At 41.1% G+C, this 13,751-nt stretch overlaps 1 protein-coding gene across 1 annotated transcript; it reads right to left on the bottom strand.

Annotated features, from left to right (window-relative positions):
* Positions 1-336: 336 nt before the first annotated feature.
* On the bottom strand, positions 337-9,066 carry LOC110695306 (trafficking protein particle complex subunit 11-like). The gene is made up of 9 exons (XM_021872565.1): positions 8,447-9,066; positions 7,314-7,375; positions 6,977-7,091; positions 6,770-6,893; positions 6,119-6,199; positions 5,303-5,644; positions 4,262-4,431; positions 3,339-4,165; positions 337-2,782 (listed from the first exon to the last, which is right to left on the bottom strand). The coding sequence occupies exons 1-9, from the start codon at positions 8,785-8,787 to the stop codon at positions 1,299-1,301; spliced, it is 3,546 nt and encodes a 1,181-aa protein (XP_021728257.1). The 5' UTR covers positions 8,788-9,066; the 3' UTR covers positions 337-1,298.
* Between the last annotated feature and the right edge of the window lie 4,685 nt (positions 9,067-13,751).

The raw sequence follows: 13,751 nt of genomic DNA, 5'->3' as shown, positions 1-13,751 counted from the left end.
GGATTGTTTATGGAAGACCGACTAAAGGTGGGATTATTAGATTACAATTTTCCTAATAAATTTGTTACTTTCTTGGTTGATCATAAACTAAAACATACACTACTATTTGCATGAATGCATGATATTGAGATAGTTAATAAGAACTACATTATTTTCTTGTCTTGCATCACATGATCCGTTTTTGTATATGAGTGGAAGTATTAAGGGCCTGCCCATTGAGTTGAACTGTTATTATTTACGAAGTAGAATAATGAGGTAAATTGAGTTAAACTGAACAAAAAATAAGTCCAAAAATGTAACTATGTAAGGCCTAAGTGTACACGAGATAATAATCCATTAAGTTAAAATTAGGTTTAATAAATCGAATAAATTGAAAATATGATAACAAAGATGGTATGTTTGCCATTTGCCTACGAGAAATGAAAATTTTGATTATCCCGTAGCACGGGGGACCCCTAATATCCTACAATTCAAAAATCATTCTATACAAAGAAGTGTAATTATCAGTAAAGAACATTAAATTATAACAAGACACCACCAGTAAATCGAACTCAGACACAAGAGCAAGCGACTAAATGCCCCAGTTCTCGGTCATTTCCTTGGTGATAATGTGTATAAGCAGATGATACAAAAATTCACTGCTGAAAAGTAACCAAGTACAATCCAAGTTCAAGAAGCACTTTTCAGTTCTGAGATGTGCAAGCAATGATTCTCAATGTGCCAGTGCCAGTGCCAGTACCAGTGCCAATTGGCATCACTTTTGGCTACTTCACAGTATCTAAGGTAATTGAGGCATGCTAAACTGTGCGTAATGCTGTAATGTATTAGTGCAGATACTTAAAAAACAACCTCTTGGCAATTCAATTCATGAATCCAGCATCATAACAGCATGAAGTCTTACCAAGTCTTCCAAAAAGTTCAGCATATACTGTCAGTTTCAAAGAATGAAGGTCCGTTCTGCACCTTTCTGGAATGATGATTTCTTCTAGTACTATTTTCACAAGTCACCCACGGAAATACCAACTTTCAAACACTCATTAGCAAGAATAGCAACACCATAACGAAGTGACACGAAGAACAAGGCCAGAGTGGCACATTAGAATCTATCTTCAGAGTGTTGATTTGTAGACTGAAATGATTCTTACAACAGGCCAACAGCCATCTTCAGATTATTCGACCTCAAAGACCCATCATGTCAAAAGGTATCATCCCCATGCCTCTTCACAGAAAAAATGGTGTACTAAATGTGCAATGATGGATCCCAAGTAAAAAGTACAACTTATATGATGACACTAAATCTATTCAGCGGCAAGCATCATAGGTTCAGCACTATATTCCATAGTTTTCATCTCAAACTGAGGCTTTACAGGGAACACAAAAATAGTAGAGGCGGCGACTGAAGGTTGGAATGTAGCTGAGTATCTTGAGGAAGTCACAGTAACTCTGGGCAGCTGTTGCGCACCAGAGGCCAGCGGAACAAGCTTGTAACTTAAAATATGCTCCGACTTAGGCAAGACAAAGATTGTATCATTGTGAGACCCAGATGAAACAAAGCTTTGTGAATCCAGTAATGAATACTTTATCTCCTGAAGTAACTCTGTCTGGTTCTGAACTATGATGAAGTAGGTGAAGGGATCTCCAAGGACACCATGAGGTGGACATTTCAAGCTCACTATCAGTGGAGATGGCTCTATATTCGCATCAGGAAGTTTGTGTTTGGTCAAAACCCCAGAAACTCCTTGGCTTAGTGACCCTGTATCTCTCATCCATTTGAGGCACACTGTACCAATTCTCGTCCTCGGGGTATTAGCCACAGGGATGACAGAAAAGACTTTCTTATATTCCTCACCTGGCACAACAATATTGAGTGGTGCAGCATCTGTGTGTTGGTTACTGGCTGGATGTACAGTACAAAAGTTTTCCAAGGAATTATAATCTTTTTCAATAGTCATTGACAATACCCTTAATGGCACCTCAGTGCAATTTTTAGCACTGAGAACAAGTATACTTGTTTCATTCAGTGGCAAACATGGCATCTTCTCAGCATCAGCAGGGGGCTTAACTCTAGAAAGCAGTAGTGCATCACGCCGAAATGGCAGCATCATATGATGGCTAATCAAAACAGGAGTCTGCCCTTCAATCTGCAAGCTCTTATGAACATGAATTTTTTGCATATTAACATCATGACCCTGAGAAGAATAGCTTAAGGAAACATACAACATAATCGGCTTTGGTCTGTGCCATTTTATTTCTAATTTACAGGACCAAGATTCTCCGCCGTTTAGAAATGGAACGGATATCAATCCAAATGAGTGCTGAATATTTCTGATGTTGTCAGAGGTTGTAAGAGAATTTTCATCACCTGGTCCAGAAACTCCAAGGAGCTCAACATGATGACTTTCAGTTGAATGTGGCTCAAATTCTCTTGGACTCACCAGTCCACCCCCTCTGGTGTCTACTAGGTTTATTTTCAATTCACCAGAGTAAACAGAATGGCCCTTTGAGGATATAGTAACTGGAACTATGAAGTTTTCACCTATCAATGCAGGACCATCAGCATCCACACTCAGATCAACTTGAGCATCAGGTTCTTCAACTTGAATCGCCTTTTGACCAGAAAATGCCTGAGCAGGATCCTTGGTTGGGAAACTCTCTAAACGCTCCTCGAACTTCCAAAGTGGTAGATCATCCATGGAGGCAGGACTTTCAGCCCTACAACAGATTGTGAAGTGGGATCCAATTCTTACAATTATTGATATGCAATCAAGCTTTCCACTTCGATCTGTAAAAAACAAAGAGGCCATAATCAAGGGAAACAATAGTATTAAGCCAATTATGGACAGAGTAAATTATGTGCAAAACCTGACAAAGATTGTAAGAGCAAGCAAAAATGAACAGAACTCTTTAACCTCGTCTGAAGATGAAGCATCTACAACTTCTAATAAGGATACACTACAACACTCTTAGACAGTTATAATTTTCCAAGTAGAGTCCGCATGGAAAGTGAATGTGAATGAAATCTAGGTGTTTAATTCATTCACCGTTTGATTATTTCATATACAAAATACTTCGTATTAAATTAGCAAACTGCAATATCTCCTCTGCCTTGTAACACTTCGAGAACAATTAATAAAACAGAGAGAACATCATGTGCCACTGTCAATTTTCCGATTATACAGAATCAAGTGTTACACTGACTAGTCTTTCCTTTACCTCCCTGAGTTTTATACATTTTTTATATCACTTTTGTCCTTTTTTCCCCGTTTTCAATAGACAGATTACACAAACACAAAGTAACATCTGAAATGAATTACAAGCAAATATGCTACAATACTTACCAGATTTAACATCATAAGTCAACCTTAGCCATTTATTTGTAGAGAGTGCCAAAGCTGGAGCAGTCTCTACTCGATAACCTGCTTGATTGGTAAAATTAGTGGGTGATGAAGTTTTTTGAGAGTTCTGGATGACAAAATTACATTCTGACTGATTGAATTGGACATCTATTGAATCAATCTCAAAAGGGAGAGGCAGTTGCGATAGGAGAGACAGCGTAAATTGTGTAGGCATGCCTGGCTTGACTAATTGTTCATGAAATGCAACCGAAGCAAGTAGAACAACTCTTAAGGGGCTGACAAGATCAATTTCAATGTGAAGAGGAGAATCTTTAGTTACCCTAAGATTCTGATCAGCACCTTTCAATGCAAATTCTGATTCTCCAGTAACAAGGCCCAAAATCTCCTTGTGAATGATTTCCCTCTGTTGGAAACTTGGAGGACCAGCTGGGCCACAATCTTTATAGGTAGAACCTCCAGATGTAATCGGCAATGCAGCCATCTCAAGTGAATACTCTAGAAACTCTTTTAAAGAACCATCTTGACTAGCACACTCACGTAAATAACCCAAAATTTCCCAAAGCAGCGTTGTCCAACTTTCATGCCTATATAATTTTACAGCAGAATCAAAATATTGTTTTGCATTTTTTATCTCACCGAGAGAAAAATATTCTTTAGCAATGTGAAAACTACAATATGATGCCATCCTTGGAAATTTTAAGCCAGCGTAAACTTCATAGGACTTTTTCAAAAGAGCAATGATTTCAAAAGAATCCTGGAATCTCTTTCCTTCTGCGATAGAATAGCGAATGAACTCCTCATCTGTCAGACTGCAGAGGCAGAAACAATGAAAAAGGAGATTCAACATTAGTATAATAGACTATAGCTAAATACTTAAGACTCTGTCAGCAGCTATTGAAACTTACGGTTGCAAAGCCACTTCCTCATGACCTTGCTCTAGTAATCGTGCAAACTGCCCAACATAAGCAGAAGGTATAACTGATTCAGCAGGATTATTACTTTCGCCAAAAATCTCCCACATTGAAAGAGCAAGTTCCAAGCAAGATCTCTTCTCTATCAAGTAACGAGATGCCAGCTGCCAAGAGGTAACAAATGTTAGAACAAAAAAAAAAAAAATCAACTACAAAACTTCAAATCCCCATTAGAAACCTCTTTGAAGAGCACAACATGCTAGGATCGGCACATTTGGCAGGATATAGAGTACAAATTTCTTCCCACCATTATTGTCCACTAAGAATCTACTCATGTCATTGAAATATTACAAAAGAATTCGCTGCAAGAGGCAATGCCATAACAGGATGTGATCAACAGGTGGTAGAAGGAGACCTGATACAACCTCATGTACCAGAAAGAAAAGCAAAAGAAGAGAACAAAAGGGAAAGCATCAAGATTTTTCTCAAGAAGAAGGAATATGAAGCATATAGACATCTCCAAGGACATAAGTAATGCTGCTCTACGACATGCAGGTGCATATGGCTATATTGATGTCTCTTTCACTAATGAGTTTTAATAACTTCATTACTAGTCCAGTCTTTTAATGATGAGACATCAACAAGACCTTGAATAAAGATCCCCATCATCATGATATGGTAAAGTTTAAGACAGACACCTACAATATGCAAGCCTATTGGCCTTATTCCTTAACAAAATGAAGCAAAGGGTCAAACTGAGAGTTAGCAGCATAAACAAAGATGGACTTGTGAATGAAAAACACAAGTTTCCTGATCTCATAGGTCCTATGCAAGAATAAGAAGTTGCTCACGTGGGCTGTTGGAATTTTGATGTCCTCTGCAGTACAGAGCACCCCCAAACAGGATTAGGAAAGAAGCACCTCAGTATAGAAAACGATACAGTAGCGTTGTTCAATTAGAGTTGGCACATTGGCATGACTTCATAATATAATTTAAGTCCTCATCCGCTTTCAACAAACTGATATAGTTAATCACCTGATAGTAATAAGCTGGTTGAAGTTCCCACTCAGTCAGAGCCTTGTCTTTGACGCCCGAAACTTGGGCAGGAAGGGCTGGAAGGTTTTTGGAACTAGTTTCTAGTAGCTCGGCAAAGACCAAAAACTGTCTACTTAGCCATTCCCAGTGAAGAAAAGTAGCTTCTGCTGTTCCAACAAGCTTCTTGTAAGAGGTACAGTGCTGACGGAACCATAAAATTGCTTCTACAATTTTACCACCATGCAGTAACAAAGTTGATATCTTGAAATGCAGTTGTTCTGCAAGTGTTTTTATCTCTATTAAGCGTTGTATTGCAGGCAGCCTGGTAGATGTCCCAACCATCTGTATATTAAACCAAGTTTCAATTTGAAAGAAAAGGTACATCACTATTCAACATTTCAACTTGAAAAAATAGTATATAAAACAAAAGTGCATGCAGAACATTCCTTAGGCATTTATAAGTTCAATTATACCATCAAAGTATGTAGTAAAGCTTTTTTTGCAAGGATCACTGCATGTGATAGAGATGTAAGATGACTTTGACCTATTGGTCAGAGGATCCATAATAGGCAATTCTCTTCTACGAAAAAGGTTAATACCAAAATGGATATGCTATATCTGGTAGAGAAGTCACATTTGCACCTACTATAGCCTAAGCTTCAATAAAGCTGTACAAGGGCTGTGAAAATCAATCAATTGATTATCACAGTAAAATGGCTGTCCTAATTCAATTTATTACTCAAGGGCAACTAGTTGCAAATGAACTTAACGTATATGACAGGATCTCCTATGGAGAGGGAATATATGTATCAATACCTCTCTCAATGCATGATATGCGTCCTCATAAAACTTTAGTGCTTCGACCCAATCTCTACGAAACTCTGCATATACAGCAACCTGCAAAATTAATAACACGATAACTAGATAGAAATTGTTTTAACTCTTAAAATTTAAAGATTGATCAATGCTGTAATTGACAGTGACTCTCTGCCTTTAGCAGAACATTTTGATGCCATAAACAACATATTAATATTGAAATTGGTAATTACCACTCTATTTTTATGATCATTTGATAGGTATAAGGAATTAATTGAAAAGGATACAAATGTATAATAGCAAGGCGATCAATTCCATGTTAAAAAAAAAGTAACTTTCCTTTTCTTCAAATGGAATAATGGGCAAAATTTACAGAGCCTAACTTCCCTTATCCTCAAATGGATACAGGGAAAAATGTACAAAACCAAGTGAATCTGTTCAGGGTTGTAGTGTCTTAACTTCATCTGACACTTTCTGAAGAAGGTTTACATTCACACGGTAGTTACCAACAAACGAAAGCAACAGTAAAAGCTAGATAAAAGAGGAAATTTGTGATGTAGAGATCTTTAAAATTTATTTCATATAACAACAGAATATAGCTAAAAAGCATATTCATCTCTATCATTAGTAAAGTAAAGATGAGTGATCCACCTTGACGCAACAGCGGATATGCACTTCTGCAGAGTTGAAATTTCTCTTTTCAACCCGTGTTTTTACACGTCTTCCTTCCTCCCGGTAATATATGTGTATTAAGTCGGCCAACACGCTTCCTAGCCTGCAAAAGAAGTACATGAGAAAAGGAATACACACAAGATGAAAAAAGATGTGCAAGATAAAGAAACAAGAAGACTATCGTGCCTGTTAAGGGACTGCTTCACTTCAGATGAATCTCTCATAGAAAAGTTGACAACGTACTTGGAATCCAATTCCACGCGTTTGCGCAAGGCAGCCATACGATCTTCATTCATATCATCTGTTTAATAGCAAGTAAATAATAATTCATACGATACTCCACGGCTCAAGATACAGTTCCATTATTCATAATAGTTCCGTCACATGGACTCCAATGCATGTCATGATTCCTTTGATCATAAGTTTGAGGCACAGCAATTGTTGCGCATTTAGTTCAAGAGAATCATAGTATAAAATCAACTACTGAATATTCAAGATGTACCCCTCAACAGCAAGCATTTACCTTCAGGAGATGTTTGCACCACCACCACAACCAGTTTGGTATTCCTTGTACGAATAACTGTTCTGCGAACAATAATAAATCAAAAGTAAGGAAAAAGAAAGTATAAGAAAATCATGTCCTTAGCCATTAAATTACTCTTATTTACGCATCAAAACTATTGAAAGAACTGAAAGGAAAAGAAGGATTGAAATATGAGATATTAATAAAATACACATGGAACATTCAAGTGTGGAAATCAAAAGAAACGGACACGGTGAAAACCAGGAGTAACCAATGAGATTGACATTGCATCTCTTCCTTACTTACATAGCCCATCTCACTTTCACCTTTTAACTTTTACTCCTCTGCCTCTCTTTCCAAGAGAGGAAAAAAAAAAATCCTAATAGAAAGAAACTCTTAGACCATATAATTTGGGCGAACTAGAGATTACCTAAGCAATTTTCCTAGAATTAATAATTAAAACAAAAGGAAATAGCAACCACGGTACTATATATTTACACATCACATCTAACTATGCTTCCAGCTCGTATATCCCAATCCTCTCTCAAAAATGTTTTCTAATATCAAAGTCACTAGAGTGAAAAGCTAGGTCATAATCAAGCACGCTGCAGTAGCTAGCATCTACTAGATCAAATTATGCTCAAAGCCACCAACAAGATTTTAAGTTTCACCTGTGGATCCTTGATTTAGCTAGAAGGTTTGTAGGTCGAACGCTACATTTAAAAGTACTTAAAGTGGAATTACCATGACTTGCCCGGCCTAACAATCCGAACTATACCCATATAAGCAAACTACATAATGGTAGCATTGCAAAAGAAGTGCAAAAAAGTGTCATAGCATTGCATCGAAATATTGAGTAGCATGAAGCTATGGAATACCAATTCATAGGATTAAACGGCTTATTCAACTGACCCCGTCAATCAAAATCACACATTCAGTTTTAGGCAAAATCCAAGCTCCCTATCAAATTTCAACCCATCAACATTCAGCAAACAATAACACAAATTGCAATTAAATTAGCATTACTTGTCATCATATATTCATATCCCAGCTATCAACTCAAGCATTTCACAAATTAAATTAGGGTTTCATCAAATAATTGTCAAAAAGGAGAGAGAAAGAGGGAAAATTACTTGAGATGATCAAGAAGAGTAGAGAGCTGAAGCCACTGAGAAGGGTCACCAGAGACATGATCAGAAGAGAATAAAGCGACAGCAACAGAAGGGATCTTAGTACGATGCTTAAGCAACCAATCTCGCTTAAGAATGCCGGCAGGCGGCGACGAAGAAGAATCGGCGGAATCGATGGGTTTTGCGAAGACGGAGATCTTGTCGAAATCCGGCAATGCTAGGGTATTGATCGGCGGTTTCTCGGCGTTGAGGTGGGCGGAAATTGTGGGGTGAAGCTCCGAGCAACCCACCAAGGTTATCAATGGTACTGGGGGTGTTCGTAGCTCTTCTGGGTATTCCTCCATTGTTGTTGAATTGAGGTGATTTGGGGTTTGAATGTGATTTAGAGAAGTGGGGTTGGATCTATCATCGATTTTGGATGAACAGAGGAGAGAGAAAATGTAGAAATGGGGTGTTGTGGTGTATTTGACCCGAGTTGATTGCCTGAAAGTGAAGGTGAATGGTGATGGATGATGGTCCAGGAATTGGGAAATGGGGCTAAGGGAATGAACACTCAAGGTGAGAGGGGAAGACTAAGGCCATGTTTGGTAAATGGTTTTTTAGGATTTGTTAAACATCGCCCACAAATTACTACATAAAGCCCACAAAATTTACTTGGTTTGCCAAAATTGCCCTTGACCTTAAAAAAAAAACACTCACACTCTCATCACTCACACTCTCATCACTCACACTCAAATTGCTCATATTCTTTCAACCTCTCTAAAAAAAAAAAAATTCAAATAACGGCAATGTCGAGGCTGCAAGGCAAGGAATTGGCGGCGGCGGCGGAGGGAAGGATGTCCCAAGGAGGAAAGGTACATTTTGTTTAAAAAAAAAAAAAAAAGGGGGAAAAACCGCCGTGAACGCGGTGGGGCGCCCTGGCTGGACGCCCAGCCAGCGGTGGTGGCGCCAGATGCAGACGCCGCCACCAGTTGGCTGGCGCCTGGGCTGGACGCCACAGCCACGGTTGTGGCGTTTATTCTAGGCGCCGCAGCCGTGGCTGTGGCGTCCAGCCCAGGCGCCAGCCAACTGGTGGCGGCGTCTGCAGCTGGCGCCACCACCGCCGGCTGGGCGTCCAGCCAGGGCGCCCCCCCCCCCATTTTTTTTTTTTTTTTTTTATTTTTTTAAAAAATTGTTTTTAATTTATTTTTTTATTTTTTTTGTAATATAATTTTGAATTGTTTTTATATTTTGTTGTTTATTTTTATAAATTTTTTCAATTTCGTTGTATTTTTTCTACGTTTATATTTTGTTTACAATTATTTGTATGTTTTTAGTTTATTTGATTTGCGATGATGATTATTTATCGTATAAATTTTTGTATGTTTATATATTTTAAAATTTTGTGTAGAATTCACTGGGTCGTCATGGTGCGGGGAAGAATATAGAGCTTCTTAGTAGAAGTTATTCAGTGGAGAGGTCGGGGCATAGACATGTCAGATCCCGTGGTATTTCGGCCTCAGTTCGTAGAGAACGGATCCACCGTCGGGATGAGGATGACGATGACGATGATGATGCTGAGGAGGGTGACCAGGAGGAGGAGCAGGAGGAGGGCGCAGATGAGGATGAGGATGTGGACGATGGCAGTGGACCGTATGATGATTACGGTCCATTCAGTCAGAGGGTTGATGACATGTACGAGACGCATATGGTGGAGGTGCGTAAGGGTAGGGGTGGTAGGTTTGTTAGTAGTTCTGGCACATCATCTGCGTCCACTGTATCTGGGGCAAGCAGGAAACGGTCGAGGGCCGGTAATGATTCTTGGGTTGTTAGGAGTGAGGTGCCCGGTGGGCCTGTTGACGGGAGTGTGATTCCTAGCTTTCTAGGACACATAGCTGCCCGTATTTGGGAGGACCAGGAGAGGCCTTCAGTTACGGGGTTGTTGAAATGTCATACCCGGGAAAAGACTTGTAGCTTTTTGCGTACATGGGCTGAGGCCTGGCCGGCGGAGAGCGAGTTGTTCGAGCGACTGGAGGGCACTGGGGTGAAGCACGTTCCTGCCACCATGCACGATAAGATTGACAGTACGCTGATCACGGCTTTCATTGAGCGATGGCAGCCGGATACAAACTCTTTCCACCTTCCGTTCGGTGAGATGACGATCATGTTACATAACGTCGAGGCCATTCTGGGGATTCGTGTTGAGGGTAAACGACTTTGTGCTGTGGCTGATGCGGATCAGGCAGATTCGCTGGCGGAGTTGTTGGCGGTGGACAGGGTTGCACTGTACATCGAGGCGCTAGGTGTTTGGGAACACGGAGGTGAGAAGATCGCATCCGTGTTGCAGCGGTGTTTGTACCTGAGTGCACGTAGGACGCCCGACGCACAGCTGAGTGCTTATGTTTTTCTACTCCTCAGATGTACCTTGTTTCCGGATAAGAGCGGCGGAAACAAGCTCAGGCCACGCGACATCGTAGAGGCGTGTGACCCCGACAGTGTAGGCCAGTTTTCCTGGGGATCGGCTACGTTGGCGTATTTGTATCGCCAACTAGGATTTGCGAGTCGGGCTGACGCGGAAGGTATCACTGGGTGTCTGACTCTATTGCAGACCTGGATATACGAGTACTTTCCTGCATTGCGACCACATCGTGACCCAGTTCCTATTGATGAGGGGATGCCGCGTGCTTGTGCGTGGAGTCCGCGCTCGGAGAAGAAGTCCGTTGACCGCCTCCGATCGATACGGTTATTGCTGGACAGGCTGTCCCCCTTAGAGGTAACGTTTATTTATAGAGTCTACATTTTATTATTTGCACATATTATATTCATGTTATTAAATTTTATATGTTGTTATTATACAGGTGAACTGGATGCCTTTCGGCCCGAACCCTAGTGTTAGGGTACCCAGGACTATGCACTCCCAGGCCGAAATGCATGACTGCGCATTTGTAAATGTTTGCAACGGCAAACAGATCTAGGGGCGCGTCAAAATAATGATTTTCGCCGCAAGGTCCACCTCCCCACCGGATACGCCGCAGAGCGCCATCCAAGTCATCCTGGTACACATGACGATAAACATTTCGGTTAGAGGCAATTTCGCTGTACATCAACTCACGCACCAAACTGTAGTTGTCTTCGCCCATTTGAAAAACATCAGCCACGACCCGGAATCCACAGTTACCATCTCCGATTACATCATTCCACCCTTCCAAGTACGACATGATGATCGCAGGTATCCTTTCCTTGTACGGAAACTGATCAACATCGTTTCTTCCTATTCACCATATAATTAATTATAGACAGTTAAGAAGGCAGGAGTAACACTTTAAAACTATGTGCAATAAAAACAACCAAAACGTACCAGTTCTCAGGGGCATATTCACAGACGATGAATATTGACTACGACTAGATGACGATGTCCGACCACGAGAACGACCACGACCAAGACCACGGATATACTCAAACGCACTCCTGTTCCGCCGTTGTCGACCTCGAGGACGGTCAACTCCTTCGGGTTCCTCATAATCTAAGTTAGACGGGTGGAACATGTCATGAAGTACATGAGTAGCGTCACGAATAATAGAAGGATGGCTGGAGGACACTCGGTCGTACATCGAACGGAACTGCTCCAACTCCTCCTGTTCACGGTCGGCCGTTTGATTGTCTGCATGCTCACCAATAACAAGCGTCCTCCAGAATGAATGAACCTGATCAACATCTAACGACGCCCTTTCTTCTGTAATAACGCGGTGAATGGTGCATGCGCAAGGTAATCCATGAGTTACTGAAATAGTACACCCACACCGAGTATACACTTCGTCAGCCAAGTCCCTCACCCTGTTCAGCTCAGTGAGAATCAACCCCAAGCAGTAGTGCGACACACGACCTTGGAGAATCTTAAATATAAAATGGCTATACATCGTACCATGTCGTCGTCTGGAGTCCTCTAGAGAGTTCCTGATGTCGTTCTTCTGAGTTTCAATTGACTTGTTCAGTCTAGCGAACAGTGTATCCAAAGCAGCGGTCGATGAATCAATCCAGTCCTTGGTAGCTCTATGAGCGCTCTCAACTCTACATGTTGTAGTGTTCCCAAAATGAAGTACCTGGTTTGTCCAATATTTGACAAACTTTTCCCTGTGAGGGACCCATTGATGCATCACATAGTCCACCAGTGTCGGACACCACTGGTACGAATCCCTGAAGTTAGCCAATGCTCGCTCATACGCTTCCTCTGTGGTAGCCTGTAGGATCTTCCGCCACTTACCATTCACCAATCTCTCTGCCATTTCCAAATTCTTCTTGAAAAGGTTGTAGGCTTTCACTTTCACGCAGTTGTTGATGTGCCATGTGCACAATAAGTGGTTCGATTCGGGAAACAGCTCTGCTATGGGGGCAAAGAGACCTCCCTCACAGTCGCTGACGATGGCTGCTGGATGAACATTAGGCCCGATGTAGTTTCTCAGCTTCTCCAACACCCAATAATAACTTGGAGCCGTCTCATCCCTGATGATTGCATGACCAATCAGAAAGTTCTGGTTCGTTGGAGCCATCCCAACCATCTCAACCAGAGGGAACTTGTACTTGTTTGTCTTGTACGTTGAGTCGATCAAAATCACAAATGGCCAAGACTTGATCATATCAGCACAATCAGGATGCACAAGGAAAAGATGAGTCACCTCCGCTGTATCTTCATCAGAATCAAACCAGAACAGGTAACCACGTGATTGTGCCTGGTGTAGCAGCTGCTGTATAGGGTTCCTTCCCTCTGACCGTTCAAACTTGAGTTGTTGTCTGACGTTGTAGATGTGTCTTCGGTTTGGATGGTCTTCTGGAAATTTCTCTAACACAGATGCTAATATTTTAGCAGGCTTCACTTGAGCATCACTCATTTCTTTCACAACTAGTTTCGCAGCAGGACTTAAGCCGCTCAGTTGTCGATGACCCTCTTCATATACTATCATCTCATGGTTGTGATACCCCCATTTAGAGTAACCTATCACTTCCCAACCGTCACGACTCCGTAGTTGTCGAACCTTTACTCTGAACTCACACCCACAACCTTTCCGCTTTGTGTCAAACCGAGTGGCTGTACGAAAATCTCTTTCTTCTCTTTTGCGATAACGGTCACATCTCAAAATGCGATCCATTCTACCATCCCGTTGAGATTTATGAGTTGCTACTACCAAGCAAAATCCAGCTGCAATTGCAACCTGTTTTGCCCAATCAATCGCCTGTTGAGCTTCTTCGAATGGACCATCATGTCCAAATATCCCACTGTAATCATTTCCGTCTCCACCATATTCCTGCATCAATTATATATTACAATAAATAC

The sequence above is a fragment of the Chenopodium quinoa genome, unplaced genomic scaffold (assembly GCF_001683475.1).
Source record: "Chenopodium quinoa cultivar QQ74 unplaced genomic scaffold, ASM168347v1, whole genome shotgun sequence".
In the NCBI taxonomy this organism is placed as follows: Eukaryota; Viridiplantae; Streptophyta; class Magnoliopsida; order Caryophyllales; family Amaranthaceae; genus Chenopodium; species Chenopodium quinoa.
Note: the sequence above shows the minus strand (reverse complement) of the source record. Positions and strands in the feature narration are given on the sequence as shown.

Bases quoted from the DNA above. Each gene is read 5' to 3' on its own strand.
- LOC110695306 (XM_021872565.1), bottom strand. From the start codon at position 8,787: ATGGAGGAATACCCAGAAGAGCTACGAACACCCCCAGTACCATTGATA. The intron at 7,376-8,446 runs GTAATTTTCCCT...TATTGTTCGCAG, and splicing joins ACTCTTCTTGATCATCTCAA to AACAGTTATTCGTACAAGGA. The intron at 5,645-6,118 runs GTATTGATACAT...TTTAATATACAG, and splicing joins CATATCATGCATTGAGAGAG to ATGGTTGGGACATCTACCAG.